We start from the raw sequence: 20,400 nt of genomic DNA on the forward strand, positions 1-20,400 counted from the left end.
ATCAAGATGGAAGCTGTGGTATTGGCAGTGAATTATGTTGTAGTGGAATTGTTAGGGGGAAGGATGTCCTGAGCTAATCCCATACAGGCTTTGTGGACTCCACCCCCACTCCAGACCAAAGCCATCAGGACATTGGGAAAGACGAATCCCATCACCACCAAAGGGAAGGTGGCTGGGACCTGAGGGTGGAGTTAAGCAGCCAGGGTTGGTATAAAAACCAGACACGTGGGCCTTGGGCTCTCTCGCTCTGTTGCTCGCCTCCTGGCTTCACGGCTCCCGGCTCGTGGCCAGCTCTCAGAGCGCCATTTTGGGATTCCTGATCGGCGGTTTGGGTAGGACGCATTTAAAACTTAGTCTCCCACTTTTCTCCCTGAGCTGTACATTTCCTCATTTCCCCTTCCCTTGTAAATAAACCTTTTATTAACCTTTCGTGTGTGCCTGCAGTAGAGCATTGATAAGTCCTTTTAAGCACGCGGGTGAGGACCCACAATCAGGCACCCCATTTTGTATCGGGGCTGTCCTATAACAGAACAAACACAAGGTGGGGATCCCAGCTCCGCCACTCACTATGGGCAAGTCCCTCTACCTGTTAGAGGCTCCATTTCTTCATCTGGATGTTTAGGCTGATACTGCTTATCACTGAGAGGCATCCGATGATCTTTGGAAATGGCCCAGCTAGATCCAGATCTGGCCCCAGTCGATGATATCTGTGCTACTGTAACAGGGCGGTCCCCAGGACAAGGGGAGATTCCAGGTTCCCTGCCCCACCCAAGGGGGTTTGGAGCTGAGCAGGGGATAGAGGAAGCTGGAGAGGAGACTGGGAAGGAAGGAAGCAGGATGGAGAGCCAGAAGGAGACCTGGAGGAGGCACATGGAGCAGAGAGAGGTGAAGAAACTGTGCTCGCTTCTTGGTCTTGGACTGGCTGAAAGATGTGAGAGCCCCGTGGGGAGCTTTACAGTGGCAGTGTTTATCTTGATCTTGATTTTGCTCTCTTCCTTCCAGACTTCTGGCAGTTTCTGACCCTTTTCTATGGGTCCACACCAGAAGGTGCTTTAGACTTGTGGCAGGCTTTCGGGCCTTGCTTTGGGCCAACCGTGTTTGGCTGGATACTTACCCATGAAGGGATTGGTAACTTCAGGTGCTTGATTTGGGAACTTTATTCTTCCCCATTCTCCCCCTTTTCTGTATTACACACGAATTATATTAAAGTTCCTTTCCATTGAAGGTCTTACTAGAATATGTTTTGTCATGATACAGCAGATGGCAAAACCTACTTAGAATAGGCAGGTTTGGGGATTCTGGGATGCCCCTCTTCCTACCCTGTAACACTACCCTAGGAAATGTACTCCCAAGTTTTCTGTGCTACTTTTAGTGCTCACATCCCAAGTTGAAGTTTGCCAAGAGCAGAAAAGAGGAGGTCAGTATGTGTGAGCAGTGCCTATGGAGGAGGATAAAGATGGAAGGAATGCTGGGGGCAAATGCAGGGAAGAAACAGGGCTAAATACATGATAAGGGCAAACAAAATGAAGCTAAGATTAGGAGAAAAGAAAGAGTAATGATGATATAAAATAGACCCCCCCCACCCCAGAAACCCAGAAATTAAAAGATGAAGAGAAAGAAAATGGGAAAAGGAATTGAGTGTCAGGCAGAAAGGGGCGGGGGGACGAGACAGGTAAATTTTCTGGGTGTATCTGGGTTTCTTGGTTCTTTACCAGCTGGATCTGTCAGCCTACTTGACCATTTCTAATACTTAGGCCTTTCCAGATGAAGGGAGGCAAGAGACGAGCAGAGACAGATAAAAAAGCACCCCGTGGACATGGCTGGGGAGACTGAGGCCAGTGAGGGTGGAACACTGTGTCTGCAGTGCCCTTCCAGTCCTTCTGCTATCATATGTTACTGTAATCTAGGGTTCCTGTTTCACCACTGCCCCCCAGGCCCTCCTGGGCTTATTGCCCCCCCCAATGCCTCACCCCACCACCAAACATACTCATTTCTGTATTTTGAGGGTGCCTTTTACCCACCTCCCTCATTCTAGCGAGGCATGGGACTTTCTGCCTGTCCCCCCCCACTCCAAGGATGTGAGTGCAGGCCTTAAGTCTGCTTAGTTGCAGTGTGGAATGGACTCCTCAGCAACGGGGTGTCCGACTGTTCATGTGCGTGTCATCTGGCCCCTTTCGTTTCAGGGTAGTCCTGGGGAATGGGACCCAGGGAGCTGTAACATCGCTGATCCTGCTTTTGCTGTCTCTAAGTAATAACTTGTCTGGGTCTATCGGGTTTTCCTATTTCTTTACCAGCTGGACCTGTCAGCCTACTTGACCATTTCTAAGACTTAGTGAAAGGAAGAGAGAAATGAAGGATCTCATCAACAACTGCTTCATACAATTATACAATATACGATGACATGTGGAAACCATAGTATTTTAGATATATTGGGGCGAGTCAAATATGTTATTAAAATTACTGTCACCTGTTTTATTGTATTTTCTACGGTGACTAGAAAATTTTAAATTGCATTTGTGGCATGCATTTTATTTCTACTCTTTAGATTGGTGAAAAAGAAAAGGTGGTGATGGGGCAGAGGGACTGACAAGGTTTTATTTTGGCAGAAATTCATCCCTGTGAATTAGTGGGGATGGTTTCTGTATATATATGGCCATATGTGAGACCTAACTTTATGGAAACCTGTTGTATTGTTCTGACTTTTCTCATTATGCCTCAGGATGCTGAAAAATTCCTAGATGGATGAGGATAGTCCCGTGAGGGGATAACTAGCTAATGTGCATGGGCTCTTCAGAGGTAGACACCTGTCTCCAGGTAGCAGCGGTGGAGGGGACTAGTGAGGTATCTTTGGGGTCCTGTGCCTGGACTCATGTGGGAGCCTATGATTTGCTGTGCTCCTGTGGTTGCTTGGCCCACCCTCTCTTCCCACACTCAAATAAAGGAAGGATGTAGAATATCGGAGTCAAGGAGTATAACCAGAGGAACCAAAGTAAACAAATACAAATTTATTCTTTTCAAAGCAGAATTCAAGGGAAGGGGGAAAAGCACCACAGTGAGTGGCATTCTAAGTTAACCCATTTGTTCCCAGCCCCGCCTCTTCACCCCAAATTTTTTAGACCTGTATGCCACTCTTGCCACTTCTCCCAAACCCTTCCCCAACTGCCATCTTTGTGACCAGTTCTTTCAGACAGCAAGCGGCATAGCAGACTTCAGTCTGGCCTCAATATTGCCCTGGAGACAGCAAGGACATTCAGCTGGTCCCCCCTATACACAGCTGCTGTGGGAAGAGATGGAGGCTGGGAGAAGAGCCCTGGCCTTGGGCCTTTCCCTCTCCCACAGCCATTGATGTTAAAAAAGTAAGAAGGAGCTGAAGTATTCCTTTGTTCCCAGGACCAGATTTTGGCAGAAAGGCCCAGAAATAGAGTTGCCCATCTGAGCAGCTAGGTCTCCATACCTCTCAGGCAGTGTTCTCAGTTTCTCTCCAGGACTGTTTGTCAAAAGTCAGCTACTCTCTCATTTATTTCTCACCTATGTCAAGGGAACTTTTTTTTTTTTTTTTTGTGGGACCCTCACCAGCGGCCAGGGAACGAACCGGCGCTGCAGAGGCTGCGGGCAGCCTTGCAGCCCAGTGCTCAACCGCTGCGCCACCAGGGGAGGCCCTGTCAAGGGAACTTTGAAGAGATTCCTGGCCTGAAATTGTCTCAGAAACCACAAGCCTATTCCTGAGAATGTGTGTTCAGGGAATGGTCTAGCCTGAAGCTGCGTATAGATCCCAGGTGCCAAACACACCTCAGAGAGCAAGGGATTCCTTAAAATGTATCTGGCAGGAAAACATATCTGAGGATTGGCCTCTGCGTGACCTCAGGGTTTCACCAATTCTGGAAGTACAAGAAACTTAAACAGGTTCCTCCGCAGGGAAATAGCTCCACTCTTTGGGCCTTAAAGGAAATGGGCACTTTGAGAGCCTTTCCATTGTGGAGGGGAGGGCCCTCATCCCTCTTGAGCAGGCCCTCCCTAGGGAACCACACAAGAAACGACCTGAGGGCCTCCAGCCAGTCAACCTTCCCTAGCAATTTCCCAGTCAACACGAATCCATTTTGCTCTCCCTCCAAGTGGAGGCATCCTCCTAACGGCTTTTGGGCCTCTGTCAGATTCTGTCAAGAATAAATTGCCTCTCAATCCTAACTGTTCCCCATACTATTTGACAACAACCCCAGCAAGCACTCACATTCCTTATCACTGATGCTAATGCCACAAGTCAAAAGTTTTCCTTAGACAGCCTACCCAGCCAGTGCCTTCCTTGCCCTTGAGTGCAGAGCTATAGACTACGCAGCGTCATACACAGTACGTCTAGGAGACACGACACATGACAGATGCCTAACTACAAATAACACATCTCGGCAAATCCCACCCTAACCTGGATTCACCGTGCCTGAGGACCCACCGACCTCACTGCGGGCCAGCTGCCCTCACGTGCTGCAGTAACGGCACCTGGACCCTCGAGCGATACACCCACCTTGGGCATTATGGTCAACGAAGGCCACACAGTGTCAGCGACCCCGTTAGTGAGAATCAACTCTTGGCCTGCTGCTTCGGTCCACCTACAGCACAATCCTACATAACAAGATCTACATCTTTTTTAAAAAAACAAAAAAACAAAAACAAAAAAACCATGCCTGGTCTGCTGCAGTTGCCACAGGTGCTCACAGCTCAAGATCTCTTGGGTAGAACAAGGGTTGTGGAAAGGATTCTCCAGGTGAAAGACTGTCTCATAATATTTGCCCTCCTAAAGCTGAGGCAGATGTATGCCTCGACGACTTTGAGCTCCCTGCACTATAGCAAGTTTCTTCTATGCCACGCATGGCCAGATGCCAGGCTCTGAGACCCGCTTACTACCTGTTCAGCGTACATCCAGAGAGCCAATCCTGCCTGTAGGCCTCGTGAGCACTAAGACAGATGTTGGGATGAGGTCTGACACCTTCAACCTATGGCCAAGTGCCCCTGGGGATTCTAGGAGGAGACACTCCTAGGCTCCTAGACCCAGCCACCGCTCTCCCTCCCCTGCAGCAGATGAATCTAGCTTCCCAGCCATCCAACCTACCGGTCTCCTGATCCATTACAAAGCAGGAGCCCAACCATCTCATGCCCTGCTGCCCTTGATGGCAACCAGTACTTTCTTTAAGGCTTTGAGCCACAGTTAGGGACTGGAAGGAGCTACAGGATGTATGCAGGGGCTCAGCCTGGCCAAAGCTAAGAAAAGCCTATTTGTTCCTTCTTTTTTGTGCAGGGTGAGTAGAGCTTGGATTTGCTCTATTTTGGCACCTGAACCAAGTGAGAGGAGCCCAGGAAGATTCGCCCAAGGCCCAGGTCTTAAGGAAACAAGATTTGGAATGAGTGATGAGAACAGGCTTCTGTTGCTTTGGTCTCGAGGACAGCTCACCCCAAACACGAATGGAGAGGCAGCCCAAGGGAGCATTTGGGCTGCATCTATCTGTCCAACCAGAGGCTGGGGCTAACAAAGAGCAAGGCAGAACATTAATACTTCCAGAGGTATTAGAGTTTAATGTGTGAGTGAGGCCAGGAGAGTGCTGATGTACAGTAGATACGTAGGATAGATATGTCTGTATATAAACTTCGGCAATTTAGGTCAATTGTAGGGTTCTAGGTTATAAAGCTCCTTTTGATAGAAAGCTGCCTAAGTGGGCTCCGTGTTTAATGTTGCCAAGCCCACTACCCCTCCCCCCACTCTCTATTCGGAACAGTTTTTTGGATAAAAGGATCGTGGTATATGTTGCTTAGGAAAAGTTAGTTCAGTTTGAGGATCGGGTTCCCCCTCCAGAGTTATCAAAATAGTTTTCTCCAAAGGATGGCCTTGCTGTTGTCCGGGTGGAAAGCAGCCAGTTTCCTGATTTGGAGCCAGTGGCTCCTAGGAAGGGACCACTGCACAGGGTGTCTGGTGGCATCTGCTGGGGTAATCGGCCACCTCACCTGATTCACTCCAAGGAAAAGAAGGGTCACCGCCTGCAAGAGTGTTGGGCGGTCACACTCCTCCAAGCTGAAGGGTGTCGTCTGCTTCCTCACCCGAAGAGAGCAAGACCTCCTTGCTGATCAAGCTGCCGCCCCTCCCCCGGGGCTGTGAAGGCAGACTCAGAAGAGGGACTCAGCTGATCTCTCAGGATGCAGAGGTCTTCAGGAAAGGGGGTGATGGGGACAAACATCTAAGTCCATACATATTTTTTTTTAACGTTTCCAAAAGTTAGGTGGAAGGAGGAATCAGAGTGAGTTGCTCCCACCTTGAGGAAAGTCTGCCAGGGAATGAGGCAGAAGGAACTGAAGATATTTGTGGAGGAAATAACATCTGGTAGCTTCAGGATGGCTAGAACTATGACCTCTAACTGAAGCACATGGCAGACTTTTTCAGGGGCACTTGGTGGCAGGGGGTGCCTTGGGGATACCCACTTGTCTCCCTGAGTTGGGCCAGAGAGTAGGGCTAACTCCTGTGAATTCATAATGCTGGAACCAGGGATCATTAGGCTTCCCCATGTCCATAATTCCATGGAGAAGGGAAAGGGATGAATGAATGGGCACTGCTTAGTCCTGCAAGGCTGTTTCTATGCTCCCCACCTGAATGACTTCCAAGTAACATTGGCCTGGGCTGCAATAGGAGCATACTTAAGGGGCCAGTCTCAAACTTGAAGATTAAAGGGCACATTTCTAGAACCAGAGGAATCATGCCTCTCCCTCTTCCAACACCCCCTCCCCGCCCCCATGCCTGCTCCACATGCCACCAGATCCCTCCCTGGTGCTGCCCGGAGCCCAGATAACTCTGGTTGAGGAATATGGGGCCAGTGGGGACTGGAAAGTTTGGGGGAAGGCTGGGGGAAGGCTTTGATCAGAATGGGGAAAGGACTATGAACTGTAAGTTGGGGATCTGGCTCCGTCAAGAGGCCAGAAGGGTGTTGGCTGTCACATCAGAGCTTCGAACACTGGGGAAGGCATGGCGGAGTTTCTCCATGATGTCCTCCAGGCACAGGCTGACATCCTGGCTCTTTGACCCCACATCATCTGAGTCGGAAAAGAGAGAGTTGGGAAGCAAACTAGAAATTTCCTTATGAGGCTAAGGGGCTTCCCCTGCCAGCTGAAGGGCAAACCTACAGCATCTGGATCTTCCCAGCACCATGTCTAGTCCATAGGAGGTGCTCAATATACATTTTTGGAATAAATAAATGGATGAATTAGTCAATAAGCAATCATCCCTGACCTTGAACTCAAAGCCATGAGAAGAAAACATACCAACCCTAGCAGACGCTTGGGCAGGAGATCCCGGGCACGACACAGCCATGGAGGAAGGGACTGGGTGGGCTCAGGGGAACTCACCTGCAGCCTCAGTGTCTGGGGTAGTTTGTCCCTTCTCCTGGGGGTGACTGCTTTCTGACTGCTGCGGAGAGGACGCTAGCGATGAGCCTGCAGAGCCGTTGCCATTAGATTCAGTGGGTGGCTAGTAAGAGGTAAGCAAGGACTTAAGTGACTCTGCCTTCTCACCTGACTTTGCCAGACTCCTGAGCTTAGAAAGAATCTTAACGTTCTCTTGCCCATCCCTTTGCCCTTGAACGATAAGAAATTTTTGGTAGTATCTCAAACAGCGGCTTCCCCTTTTAGGAAACTTCTCAAAATATTCAATTACCTATTACTTTCTTCCTTCAAAAGCAAGTGTCAAAGGCTCCAGTTTTGTAAGGATGGTGTTACACGTAAAGGGCTTCTGTTGTCATCCCAGCTATAATTAAGCTATTTAGAACCCAATTCTCTCTGGAGATGTAGAGTTGCACACCTGATCTTCAATGCATGACATAATGTCATGCTACAGGTCTCCAGGAATTTATCTAGAGACCATCCCTTGGAGGATTCAGGGAGAGCTAAGGGGTGGTGTCATCTGGTATGTAAAATGACAATAACAGGTAACATTTGTGAAGCGTTTATTACATTACTGGCATCATGCTAAATTCTTTCAGTGCATTATCTCCTTTTATGTTCACTAAAATTCCATGGAGTTGGTAAGTTCCATTCCATCTGTTTTACAGATGAGGGAACTGGAACCAGTGAGGCTAAATGTTTCCTAATATCCCACAGCCACAAATCAGCAGAGCCATACCCCAGCTCAGGGCTGTCTGACTCCAGAACTGCCCTGTCTCCCACATGCTACCTCGCACAGAGCAAAGGGACAAGAGTCACAGGCGCTCCCTTCGCAGCCCAGCATGTCCAAAGCCGCGTCTCCAGCCAACACCATACTAGCAAAAATCGATGTTTTGGATGATTCTCTAAACTTTGTTCTTCAATATCAGCTTGGATCATGGGGATCGTGGGGAAGTGAGCCCTCAGACGTTCTCCCTCTGTTTCTGGACCCACAGGGCCTTGGGGGTCACATGCCTGGGTGGAGTGGAAGCTAGGTGGAAGAGAACTGGCAAAGGGATGTGATATGGAAGCCTCTTCTTTTGCCCACCCTCCCCAATTGCCCCCCAGTTCTCTTCAGAAAGTTATCTGACTGTCACCTGAGCCAGGGAGCGATGTCTTTCCTTCCCTTTGCTCTGTTCCCCGCTCCCCCATTCTCAGGGGCTGCTCTGGTCTTTCTCCTGGCTCCAGCCTCACCTGTAGGAGCAGCTCCCTTAAGCGCTGCAGCTGGGACTCCAGTTGTTTGTTGTGGTCTTCGAGGATCTGCATGCGCGTCTCCAGGCGGCTTTTGTGCTGCCGAAGAATCCGGGCCTCTGCCAGAAGCTCCTCATTGCGGTGGTCCTGAGCGGTGTCAGCAGAACCCTCAGCCAGGGTGGGTGCCTCAGCAGCCTCCTCATGCTGCCACTTCAGGCGCCTCAGTTCTCCCTGGAGAATCCTGTCAAGGACAGAAAAGCCAAGACCTATGGCCCTAACCATAGGTTAGGGTACTAACTGTCCCGTCCAGGCCCCAGATATCCCCTCATCCCTAGGTGTGAGCAATCCTTTTGCCCTCCCATCCTCACCTCTACCCCCACCCCTTGCTTAAATGGCCATATTCACTTTCTCCTCAGCACAGATGTCATTTACTTTCACAGCCTTGAGCCTCCGAGCAGAGAGAGCTGGCATTTCATATAACAAATGTCTCAGGGCTTTGATGTGCTGCTTCGGGGATTAATTCTGACCTTAAAATCAGGCAGAAACACAGTCTGCAAATAAATGAGCATGGGAGCTGTCAACTCACCTACTCCATTTTTAGACTCCCGGGAAAGGTAGAACATAAACAAAATATCACCCATCTTCTCTCCACTACACTCCTCTTTGGTCCACTTGGAACACCCATGCTGAGTCATCAAGGAAACAGATTCCAAAGAGATGGCCTACTTTGGGGGAGCATTACTTTTTTTTTGAAGGGGGGAGCAACAGAACTGTTCTCGATCAGGTGTTTCCCAGGGCCTGCCCACTGCTGCTCTAATGCAGTGTTTCTCCAACTATCTATAGTGAAGAACCAGGGGGCGTTTTCAACCCACTGTGCACTGGTACATGGTCTGAATGCTCACGGTCCGCTGCTCTCACCACACAAGTTCGACAACACTCAGACTGGCCAGTGCCCTATTCAATGCAGATCAGCCCCCTGAGGTGTTCGGATGTTATAATGACATTGAAAAGCTATAAAAAGTTTTTTAAGCCTTTCATTTTCTGGATTCATCTGGTCTTGAGCCAGTAACAAATGCTTTGCAGACTGGCCCTGTCCTAAGGACTCAGTCTGTGGGCCAGTGATATGAGCATTCCTGGTAAGAAGCGCAAGAACCTGGACCAAGCACCACCCCAGACTTGCAGATCAGAACCGGCATTTATACCACTGTCCAAGTGACTCACATGCACACGAATGTTTGACAAGCACTGTTCTGAGGGATATTATGGATTCTACTGCACATCCCATCAGCGTGGCTTGGGCATCCTCAGGCCCCACCCCCCCAACCGTATTGTATGGAAATTATGCCATCTGAAACCTCTTCACCTTCTTTCTTCAGGGCTGCAAATGCCCTAGGCAGCGTGATCCTTCTCTCTTATTCCACCTAAGTGATTTCCAACACTGAAAGTTCTATGAGGGTGGGGCCGCATCCCGCTCTTTTCTGTATTCTCTGTGTTTACATCCTCTCTGCTTGTATCTATCTAGTGAGCACTTAGAAGTATTTCAGTTGACTTAAAAGGACAATGCTTGGTCTAGCTAGCACTTATTGAGCACTTACTATAAGCCAGATGCTAGCTGACCTGTGATGTGCCTGATCCCACATGATCTTTGCAAGTTCCCTGAAAAGGTAGCTACTATGACCATTTTTCAGATGAGGAAATGGAGGATCACAGAATATAAGGAACTCGTTCAAGGTCACATAGTTAGGGGCAGTGCCTGCACTTGAATTCACAGGGCTACGTGGAAGTGCTAGGAATTGAACTCAGGCTCTTTGAACCCACACAAATCTCTGCCGTCACCACCACCCACCGGTTCTCATCCTCTAAGTGGGCCAGGATCTTCTCCAGCTCCCCCTTGCTTTCCGTGGCCATGTCGCGGAGAGTCTGCTGCCCGAAGGCCGGCTCCCGGTCTGTAATGGGGCTGGAGTGCCGCAGCAGGTACTGGTCCTCGTCTCTACGCAGGCGTGGGGGGAGGAAAGGAAGAGTCCAGGCAGACGTGTGAGGCTTCACTTCCACGTCCATGGAGGCGGGAAAGGCCCCGAAGGCGGGCGTACAAGGAATGGAAGCGCGCAAATGTGGCAGAAGACATGGGGGGTTGGGGGAGAGCGGTACTAGGAGAGGGTTTTCAGGATGCCTGGCCTTCTGGTTTCTTCTTAGAGCTTTCTTGGAAACAATGAACAAACCACTTCCCATCTGAGCTACTCCCCCATCTGGCCCTCCTTCACTTCCCCAACCCAAGAAGGACCATTGCCTGCCTGAGTCCCCAGTCAGGGTCAGATTGATCCCTGTAGCCACCAATTCCTAGGCCCTCGGAGCAGGCCAGGGACCTCCCTAGAGATGAAGGGCCCCTTCTCTGGGCTATAGCACCAGGGAGCCTCTTTGGCCACATTCCAGTCAAGTAGCCCTGGCATTTCCTTGGGATCAGTTGGGCACTAGGCATTTTGAGTGCAAGATGGTAGCTCATTTCTGCAACTTTACATGAGACCACAGCCTTCTTCCCTCAATGCTGAGCATAAGATGGGATTTTGCAACAGGAAGGGACTGGGACAGATGGCAGGGAGGCAGGCAGAACATCACCCATTGGCCAACTCAGGTGATAGCCTGCAGAACTGCTTCTCTTACTAAACACTGTGCCCAGAAAGCAGCCTTCGTCCCTTAGGGCACCCAGGACCCTGACCACCACACTCTGCCTCCCTTGAAGATACACTTCCCAAAAGGGGGCAGAGGGACCCCAAGGAGAGCTATTCCAGGAAAAGAAGCAGCTGTGAAAACTCACATGCTGTCATCTGGGGACAGGCTGTCATTAAAGAAGGAGCAATTTTGACTTTCCATCTCAGCAAGCCTGGGGAGAGAGAGCAGGAACAGAAGGGAACACAGGGTGTGGGGCCTGCTTTCATCTAATCCCATAACAGGAACATCAGCTCTGGGGGCTGCCCCAACCACCCCTAAGTGTTGGGCCTCACTGGCTGCTATGTACCCATAGTGCACATCTCCCCTGGCCATTCTCTTTGCCCCAACTGAAAGCCCCTCCCCCTTAGACTCCACAGTCCCCTTCCCCCCGACCTGATGGTACCTGCTGGCAAAGTGCTCAATGCGGGAGTGTGTGTCAGCATGTGGCAACATCGGGGAAGAAGCCGGCCTAGAAGAAAACAGCAAAGACTCAGGGAACCAAAGTTGGCCAGCTGTGCAGCGTGTTTCTTCACCACCACCATCCTCTTACCCCCACCACCAAATGATGCAGATGGGCAAGAGCTCTCGGGATCCAGTAGAGACTGGAGTCTGATCTATTTTTCAGGTCAGATTCCTGGTCAGGCTCAAGTTAAACTGCCCTGTCACTAGTCAGGTTTTCCCTAGAACATTCCTGTAGCCCACTTGGGAACTCAGCCCCTTCACAAAACTTTCTGGGGCTCAGTGAGGCTGCCCACAGGCCCGTCTCAGCCCCGGTACTCACGTCTCACTGTAGTCGGCCTCCAGCACTGACTGCACAGGTAGATAACCTCGTTGAGGGTGTTTGCTGAAATAATGCTTTGAACGGAATTTGTTCTTTAAAGTTGTGGCAAAGTCCCTCATGTTCTCACTGGATGTGGTCTGGTGGGCGGGGGGGAGACGGCAGAAGAACTCACTCTAATGGCTTCTGGATATTCTGGGGGAGGTGTGGCCACTCCCCTAGAGCAGGGAATCTACTGGTAACCCACTCTTAGGCAAGCCTACCACACCCCATTTCTAGAAAAAGATCTAGACATATATCTGCCAAACTGTGCACACTGGTTGTCTCTGAGAATTTGGTCTGGAGGGGTGGGGGGAGCAGGGGAGGCGGGGAGCTTTCATTTTATACTTTAAAACCTCTGTACAATTTGAATCTTTTACAATGAGCACATATTTGCTAATTTTTAAAATATCTTTTAAATTCTAGGGAGGTAGAAGATGAACAAGAGGTAGAGATTATCCATCTATCACCTCAAGCCAGTTTTTGGCATGAATTTTATAATATTTACTTTTTACACACAAAAAGGGCATGTTTTCTGCTCTCACTGGGTCACAGGTATTTCTGTGCCAACATAATCTGGAGAACAGAGGACAGCTTAGAGAGGAGGATTGTGGGGAAACAGGTTGAAAGATAGGGAGGTTCGACCCTCAGGTCCTCGCAACCGCCCCGTTGGTGATCATGGGATTTGTAGTTCCCAGTGTCATGGGGGTGGGGTCCACAAAGCCTGTATGGAGTTTGCTCAGGACATCCTCTCCCCTTAACAAGGAGAGAGCAGTGGGGGTGGGGGGGTGGCTGGGGCTTTGGGAAAACTGTGGGATAGAGAGGGATAACAAGGTTTGGGGGCAGAATCAGCTCAGAAGATTAAGCCTGGTGCTGTGGGTCTTTAACACAGCAGAGGAGACATTCCATGGCTGCAGATCATGGGTGCTGACCAACCTGGGCTCAGGTGGCTGCAAAGGGCAGTTTCCAATAAAAACCAAGCAGAATTAAGGACCCAGGTAAAGAACATGACTTATTTTTTCAAGAGCCTGAGTAACTCACTTGAGCACAGTCGGGATTGACTCCAAGGGATGGAAACGATAAAGTAGCAGGTGAAGGCCAGGTGACAGGAACAATAAAGTCAGGGACGGCAAACTAAGGTGAGCAACACAAGGCTGGTTGCCTGGGGCTACCTTGTTCTTTCCACCTTTCCCTGAATCTTTTCTCTGCAGGAAACTAGTGTGTGCCTTTTAAATGGCAGGGGCTGCCCTGAGCTGCTAGAGTCAGCTGCATCCTGGGTGAGGGAGGGGTCTGAACACCTCGAACTAGTGAACACCAGGACTGCTTGGAGAATGCACCCCAAAGGAGAGAGCAAACTCCAGTTAGCCAGTGCTTGACAAAGTGGATCAAGGGGCCCCAACCGAGAGCTGCCTACCCTTCCCGCCCAGCCTGGAGACTCCATACCGGGGTGTAATACTCCATGATAGGGTAGTGCAGCTTGTTGCCTTTGCTGGCCCTGCCTGTCAAGAAGCAGGTCTGGCAGATGTCCACGTTAAATTGTTTCAGACTCCGGTACCTTGGAGAGAGAAGTGACAGGAAAGTGGAGCCAATGTACCACAGTGACCGCCCCAACCCTTTAACATTCAAATATATACCCACATTAGAAGACGTCGAGACTTGGAGTCATAACGTGCTCGGTTTCCTACACATCATAGTGCTTGAGTCTTCACTAGGTGACTAACCTCATACTACAGTCCATAAATCTCCATGAGAGCACATGCTCAGATTCCCAGGAAGTAAGGGAAATAATATGGTCTCATCACCTTTTTTAAAAGGGAGGGAGGGGGTGGCACAAGGTGTTAAGAGAGGGATAACAGGGTTAAGTGGCACAAGGGGTTAAGTCTCAGCACTCTGAAGCTGTCCACGGCACCTGAAGCACGAGTTCGATCCCCAGCCAGGGAGCTACCCACATGGCACAGCAGATCTCTCCTGACTCGCCTGCTGCTCCCCTCAGCAGAGTATTTTAGTACATCCGCCTGTTCTGCTCCCCAGTCTGTCTCTGGTGAATCCTCTCACCCTCCTTACTTCTGGCCTGTACCCCAGTTCTTCTACGCAAACGTAAATTTAAAAAAAATAAAAGGGAGGGAGGGGCGGGGTTAAAGAGCTCATTTTACCAAATAGCTTTCTAAACAAGGATGGCTCCAAAGGATGCAGCCTCACAGGTACTACCACCTGCCTTGGAAAAGGTACCCTCTTATGGGAATGCAGCCGATTCTGCTAGCCTTGGGCAAGTTGGCTAAAAGTTATTCCCAACTTTGAATCCATGGAAACTCTCTTGGATGTTAGCCTCTTGTTTGAAGAGCTAAATAGACACATCTCCAAAGAAGATACACAGATGGAAAAAATGTTCATCACTTATCAAGGAAATGCAAATCAAAACCACTGTGAGATACCACCTACAACTCTGAGAATGACCCATATCAAAAAGGTAAGAAACAAGAGTCGGCAAGGGTCTAGTGAACGAGGAACTCTCATATGGTGTTGGCCCAGCTCCTATGGAAAACAATGTGGAGGTTTTGCAAAACATTAAAAGTAGAGCTACAATATGATCCAGCAATTCCACTCCTATGTATCTACTGAAGAATGAATAAACATAAACTCAAAGGGGAAAAAAAGGTATTCCCCAAAGTCTTTTATAATAACAACAACTATTTTATTACTGAATATAAACTAGCCCCTTAGATCTAGTTCTAAAGTCTGGCTGAATTGCCTAGATCTAGTAGTATAGACTGGTGAAATACCTAGACTTAGAGAAGTCAGAGGATCTAAAATCCAGTCCTGGATCTACACTTAACTGGCTATGAGGACAAATCACATTTCTCCTCTGAGCTCACTTGCTTATAAAAAGTGATAGTGTATGTTGGTGCTTTAAAAATTTATCTGTTTATTTTAAAGAATTATTCCTTTATTGTAAGATTTTTATTTTAGCGTAGAACTGGGGTGTAGGCCAGAGGTGCAGGGGGTGAGAGGATTCACCAGAGACAGAGTGGGGAACAGAACAGGAGGATCTACTGAAATACACTGCTGAGGGGAGCAACGGGCAAGATTGGAGGGGTCTGTGGTGCCATGTGGGTCAGCTCCGTGGCCAGGGATCAAACTCAGGCCGCTATGCAGTGGGAGGGGCTTAGAGGTGATAATGCTGAGACTTAACCCCTAGACTACCAGGGAGGGCCCAGTGCTTTAAAAAATTTGAAAAGGTTCCAGTTCAAGATGGTGATGTGGGAAAATCCTGAACTGACCTCCTCCAACGGACACACCAAATGTACAGTTATATATGGAACAACTTTCTCTGAGGAAAAATTTAAAAATAGCTGAGCAACTTCTACACAACAGGCAAATAAGAAAAAGACATCATCTTGCTATAAACCTCACCCCGGCACAGTGACCCACAATTGGAAGGGAACTCAGAACCTGCACTTCTCTCTGAGGAGTGAAGGGTCTAAACCCAACATCAGGCACCCCAACTTTTAAGGCCTGTACTGAGATGAGCCCCCCAAAACATTTAGTCTTGAAAACCAATGGGGTTCAAGTCACAATGAAGATTGGCCCTGCAATAAACAGTGTTGACAATACTGGATGGCCACATGCAAAATAAGGAGACTGGAGCACTGTCTTCCACTACCCAGAAAAAATAAGTCAAAATGGATAAAAGACTTGAATGTAAGACCTAAAATCATAAAACTCCTAGAAGGAAACACAGGCGGTGAACTCTTATACATTGGTCTTGACAATGCTTTTTTGGATCTGAAACCAAAAGCAAAAGCAATAAAACCCAAAATAAACAAGTGGGAGTACACTGAGCTAAAAAGCTTCCGTACAGCAAAGGACTCCATCAACAAAATGAAAAGGAAACTTACTGAATGGAAAAAAAAAATGTGTGATCATATATCTGCTAAGGGGTTAATACCTAAAAAATGTAAAGAATTCATACAACTCAGTAGAAAAAAATTATACAATCCAATTAACAAATGGGCAGATGATCTGAATAGACATTACTCCAAAGATGCCATACAGATGAACAATAGTACATGAAAAGATGCTTTGCATCACGAATCATCAGGGAAATGCAAGTCAAAACCACAATGAGGGCCTCCCTGGTGGCACAAGGGGTTAAAACGCAACCTATGAAGCTGTCCACAGCCACTGCAGCATGAGTTTGACCCCCGGCCAGGGAGCTACCCACATGGCACAGCAGACCTCTCCTAACTCGCCCGCTGCTCCCCTCAGCAGTGCATTTCAGTCAGTCTGCCTGTTCTGTTCCCCACTCTGTCTCTGGTGAATCCTCTCACCCCCCACACCTCTGGCCTGTACCCCAGTTCTTGTGTGCATAAATAAATAAATCTCAAAAAAAAACCCACAATGAGATAGCACCTAATATCTGTGAGAATGGCTATTATCAAAAAGACAAGAAAAAACAAGTATTGATGAGGATATAGAGAAAAGGGAACCCCTGTGATCTATTGATGGGAATGTAAATTAGTGCAACCACTATGGAAACACTATGTAGCTTCCTCAAAAAAATTGAAAATAAAACTATGACACGATCCAGCAATTCCATTTATGGGTATCTCTCAAAAGAACAAAAAACATTATCTTGAAAAGGCATATGTATACCCAGGTTCACTGTAGCATTCTTTTTTTTTTTTTTTTAAAGATTTATTTATTTATTTATTTATTTATTTATTTATTTATTTATACAAGAACCAGGGTACAGGCCAGATTCACAGGAGGGTGAGAGGATTCACCAGAGACAGAATGGGAAACAGAACAGGCAGACTGACTGAAAAACACTGCTGAGGGGAGCAGTGGGCGAGTCAGGAGAGGTCTGCTGCGCCATGTGGGACCCTCGCCGGCCGGGATCGAACTGGCGCTGCAGAGGCTGCGGACAGCTTCACAGCGCGGAGCTCAACTGCCTGTGCCACCAGGGGAGGCCCACACTGTAGCACTCTTTACCAAAGCCAAGCTATAGATATAATTTAAGTGTCCGTTGATGGATAAGTGGACAAAGAAAATGTGACATATAAATATATAAAATATTAATCAGCAATAAAAAAGAAAACCCTATCATTTGCAACAATATGGATGGCCCTTGAAGGCATCATATGAAGTGAAATAAGTTAGACAGAGAAGTGATTTCACTTATATGTGGAATCTTAAAAAAAAAAAACCCAAAACCTGAGCTCATAGAGGAAAGATTGGTGGTTGCCAGCAGTGAGGGTTGTAGGACAGGCAACACGTCTTAAAGCGTCAAAAAGCACAAACATTTTTTATAAATTAAGTCCTGTAATGTATAATGTGGTGGCTATAGTTAATAACACTGTATGGCATGCATATTTGAAAGTTGCTAACAGAATAAATCTTGAAAGTTCTTCTTACAAGAAAAGAAATGTAGTTATGTATGGTGACAGAAGATAACCGGACTAATTGTGATCACTTTGCAATATACACAAATATCAAAACATTGTGTTGTACACCTGAAACTAACTGACTGTTAACACCTGGCTTAAATTCTCAACTTTAAAAAGTTAACATCATTTTATGATGAAAACAAAATTCAGGGTGGTGGTTAACTTTGAGGGGGGGAGGAGGGGAATGTGGGATATTGGAACACTGCTTTGTTTCTTAACTTTGGTAGTGGCTGCACTCCATGGTATGCTGGAGCTGGCTCACATCATGTCACAAGAGCCAGTTGTTAAAATTTCAGGGATATTCCAGAAGTTGTTAAATCCAGTCTTTATTTGATTAAATTTAAAGGGATTTAATTTTATAAAAATTGAATTATATAAACAACTGTGTAATTATGTAAATAATACTCAAACCAAAATAATAACTATTCAAAACTCATATTTTCCTAATTATTTTACTATCGTCTATGCTCATGAGGTTTTCTACATCGATTGTTCCCACAGGGCAGAAATATTATAAATGGTACACAACCACGCATCTCTTCTGATCTCCTTGGGTAGCCTGACATCAGCCGTGGTGGGAATATTTATATCATGGAAATTATCAAATATAACAAATCAGGTTTTGCAGTCAGTTGTGAACCATCTGCCAGCACACCATTTGGGGCCTAGGTGTCCTCATATGCCAGGAGGCTGGGCTTCTGGGTTTTACTTAACACTGCAAAACAATGAGTAAATTACTCCTCACCCCACCCCTTTGCTTCTCTCTACATTTTTTAAGTCTCAAGTAGTTCATAATACCAGTAAAACCAAAGAAAATACTTCATCTCCAATTTTTTAAATAGTCAAAAATTCTGGGAGGAAATGATTACAATATATAACATCAAACAATAAAGCAGCAGTGACTATATAACTACGTAAGGCATTGATTTCTAATATATGACCTATATCTATTGTTTTCTAATATATGACCTATAGGATAATAATATCACTATTACCATAATATCATCATCGTCAATTCAGTGGGTATAGCTTGCCCTACCTGAAGCCCTTGATGGGGCACTGTCTGCAGATAGAGCACTTGGTCTGATGCTTCACTTGCTCGGCAATGGTGACCCGATGTAGGACAGCCAGCCACACCATGGACTGGGGCTCTAAGTTCACCCACTCCAGGAACTGTGATGCTTCAATGAGTGGCTTCCCAGTGCTCTAGGGAAACAAGAAGCCCGAAGTGAGGCCCAAAGTGTCTGTCTCTGTAACGGTTGCCCTCAGTGGAAGAGGAGAACCAGCAAGGCCTGATGTCTACCTTCTACTTTGTCCTAGTTGAGCTGGCACCCTCCCCAGAAGGACTCTGGTCCCAAGAGTCCAGGGAACCCTCTGCTTGGTGTTCCATCCCCACAAACTCCCTTACATCTAAGTAATTCATGTCAAAAGCCTAGCTTAGGGCCTCCCCTGGTGGTGCAGCGGTTGAGCGCTGGGCTGCAAAGCTGCCCGCAGCCTCCGCAGCACTGGTTCAATCCCCGGCCTCCAGCGAGGGTCCCACATGGCGCGAAAGACCTCTCCTGTCTCGCCCGCTGCTCCCCACAGCAGCGTGTTTCGTCAGTCTGCCTGTTCTGTTCCCCGCTCTGTCTCTGGTGAATCCTCTTACTCCCCCCGCACCTCTAGCCTATACCCCAGTTCTTGTATGCATAAATAAATAAATCTTAAAAAAAAAAAAAAGCCTAGCTTAGTCCTCCCTCCCTTCTTTCCCACCCTCCCTCCTTTCCCACCCTCCCTCTCCACATCTCTCCCCAGTTCCATACTCACAAAGCGGAAGCAACTACGGACACTAGGCTCCACATTGCTGCCCCCAAAGGCTGCCACTTCCCCCAGTTGACGGGGCACCTGAATGGCCTCATGAAGCAGGACACCAAGATGGCGTTGGTCACACTGGCTGCCTGAGTTGGCCACTTGGCTGAAGAGGTCTGCTGGCCCCATCATAAGTCATGGCCAACCCCGATGCAGCAATGGCCAAAGAATGGTGCAAGGAGAAAGAGCAGAAAAGGAAGACAGGGAAAGAGAGCACATAGACTTAGCTAATGGCTTTTGAAACTGGAATACCTAGAGCTTCATCCCTGAACTTCTAGAAGCCCAGGGGTTCTAAAAAGAGCATTCTCTGAGTTCAGAGAGAAAAAGTGAGACAGACACAAAGAGAGTGCTCATTGGTACAAGAGGGAGAGATGAAGACAAGAGCAAGCTGCGTGGCAGCAGTGCCAGACATAGGTATGACACTGCTAGGAAAACAGATTCTCAAGAAGCAAGATGAGGGAGTGTGCGGCTCAGGGGTATTTGTGCGTGTGTTTCAATCACTCTGTCCTCTCTCCTCCTGCTCACATACCTCACGTAGTCTGATAGTGCAGCATTTCAATTACCCACACAAATTTGGAGAATCATTGGCATGGGCAATCCAAAAAGTGGAGACAATTGAAAGCATCTGATCATCTGAGAATTATCTCTAAGCAATTGTGGACTAGACTATGGTACTTACACTCGAATGTGGGCTATATCTGCCCTTGTGAGAACACCCTGCCCCACCCCAACCTCCAAAAACCTCCTCCAGAGGCTCGTGTCAGTCTGCTTCATACCTGATGTAAGGCTTAGAAAATATGCAGAAGTTGAAGGCAGAGGTGTGTTAGTTCTGAATCCATTACTGACTAGCTTGGAGAACCTTGGGTGAGTCATACACCTCTGAACTGAGGACACATAATCATCCTCCATCCTGTCTCAAAGGAATGTTGGAAGAAATTGATAATA

General features: G+C 47.8%; 1 protein-coding gene across 4 annotated transcripts in view; it reads right to left on the reverse strand.

Moving 5' to 3' along the window:
* Positions 1–3,078: 3,078 nt before the first annotated feature.
* DRP2 (dystrophin related protein 2) overlaps positions 3,079–20,400 on the reverse strand; it is a 48,365-nt gene continuing 31,043 nt past the window's right edge. For 3 of the 4 annotated variants that reach the window (XM_037512203.2, XM_037512201.2, XM_054695644.1), the window contains exons 14-23: positions 19,414–19,571; positions 18,650–18,816; positions 13,607–13,718; positions 12,128–12,264; positions 11,750–11,815; positions 11,453–11,518; positions 10,487–10,630; positions 8,644–8,881; positions 7,378–7,498; positions 3,079–7,065 (exon numbers count right to left, since the gene is read on the reverse strand). In XM_037512203.2, the coding sequence (XP_037368100.1) occupies positions 6,941–7,065; positions 7,378–7,498; positions 8,644–8,881; positions 10,487–10,630; positions 11,453–11,518; positions 11,750–11,815; positions 12,128–12,264; positions 13,607–13,718; positions 18,650–18,816; positions 19,414–19,571 (1,334 nt within the window). In that variant the 3' untranslated portion in view covers positions 3,079–6,940. The remainder of the gene's footprint in view (positions 7,066–7,377; positions 7,499–8,643; positions 8,882–10,486; positions 10,631–11,452; positions 11,519–11,749; positions 11,816–12,127; positions 12,265–13,606; positions 13,719–18,649; positions 18,817–19,413; positions 19,572–20,400) is intronic. The other variant, XM_054695645.1, reaches the window with a different exon arrangement.

This window comes from Talpa occidentalis, unplaced genomic scaffold, assembly GCF_014898055.3.
Source record: "Talpa occidentalis isolate TD23 unplaced genomic scaffold, MPIMG_talOcc4v2.1 talOcc4.15, whole genome shotgun sequence".
NCBI classification, from domain to species: domain Eukaryota; kingdom Metazoa; phylum Chordata; class Mammalia; order Eulipotyphla; family Talpidae; genus Talpa; species Talpa occidentalis.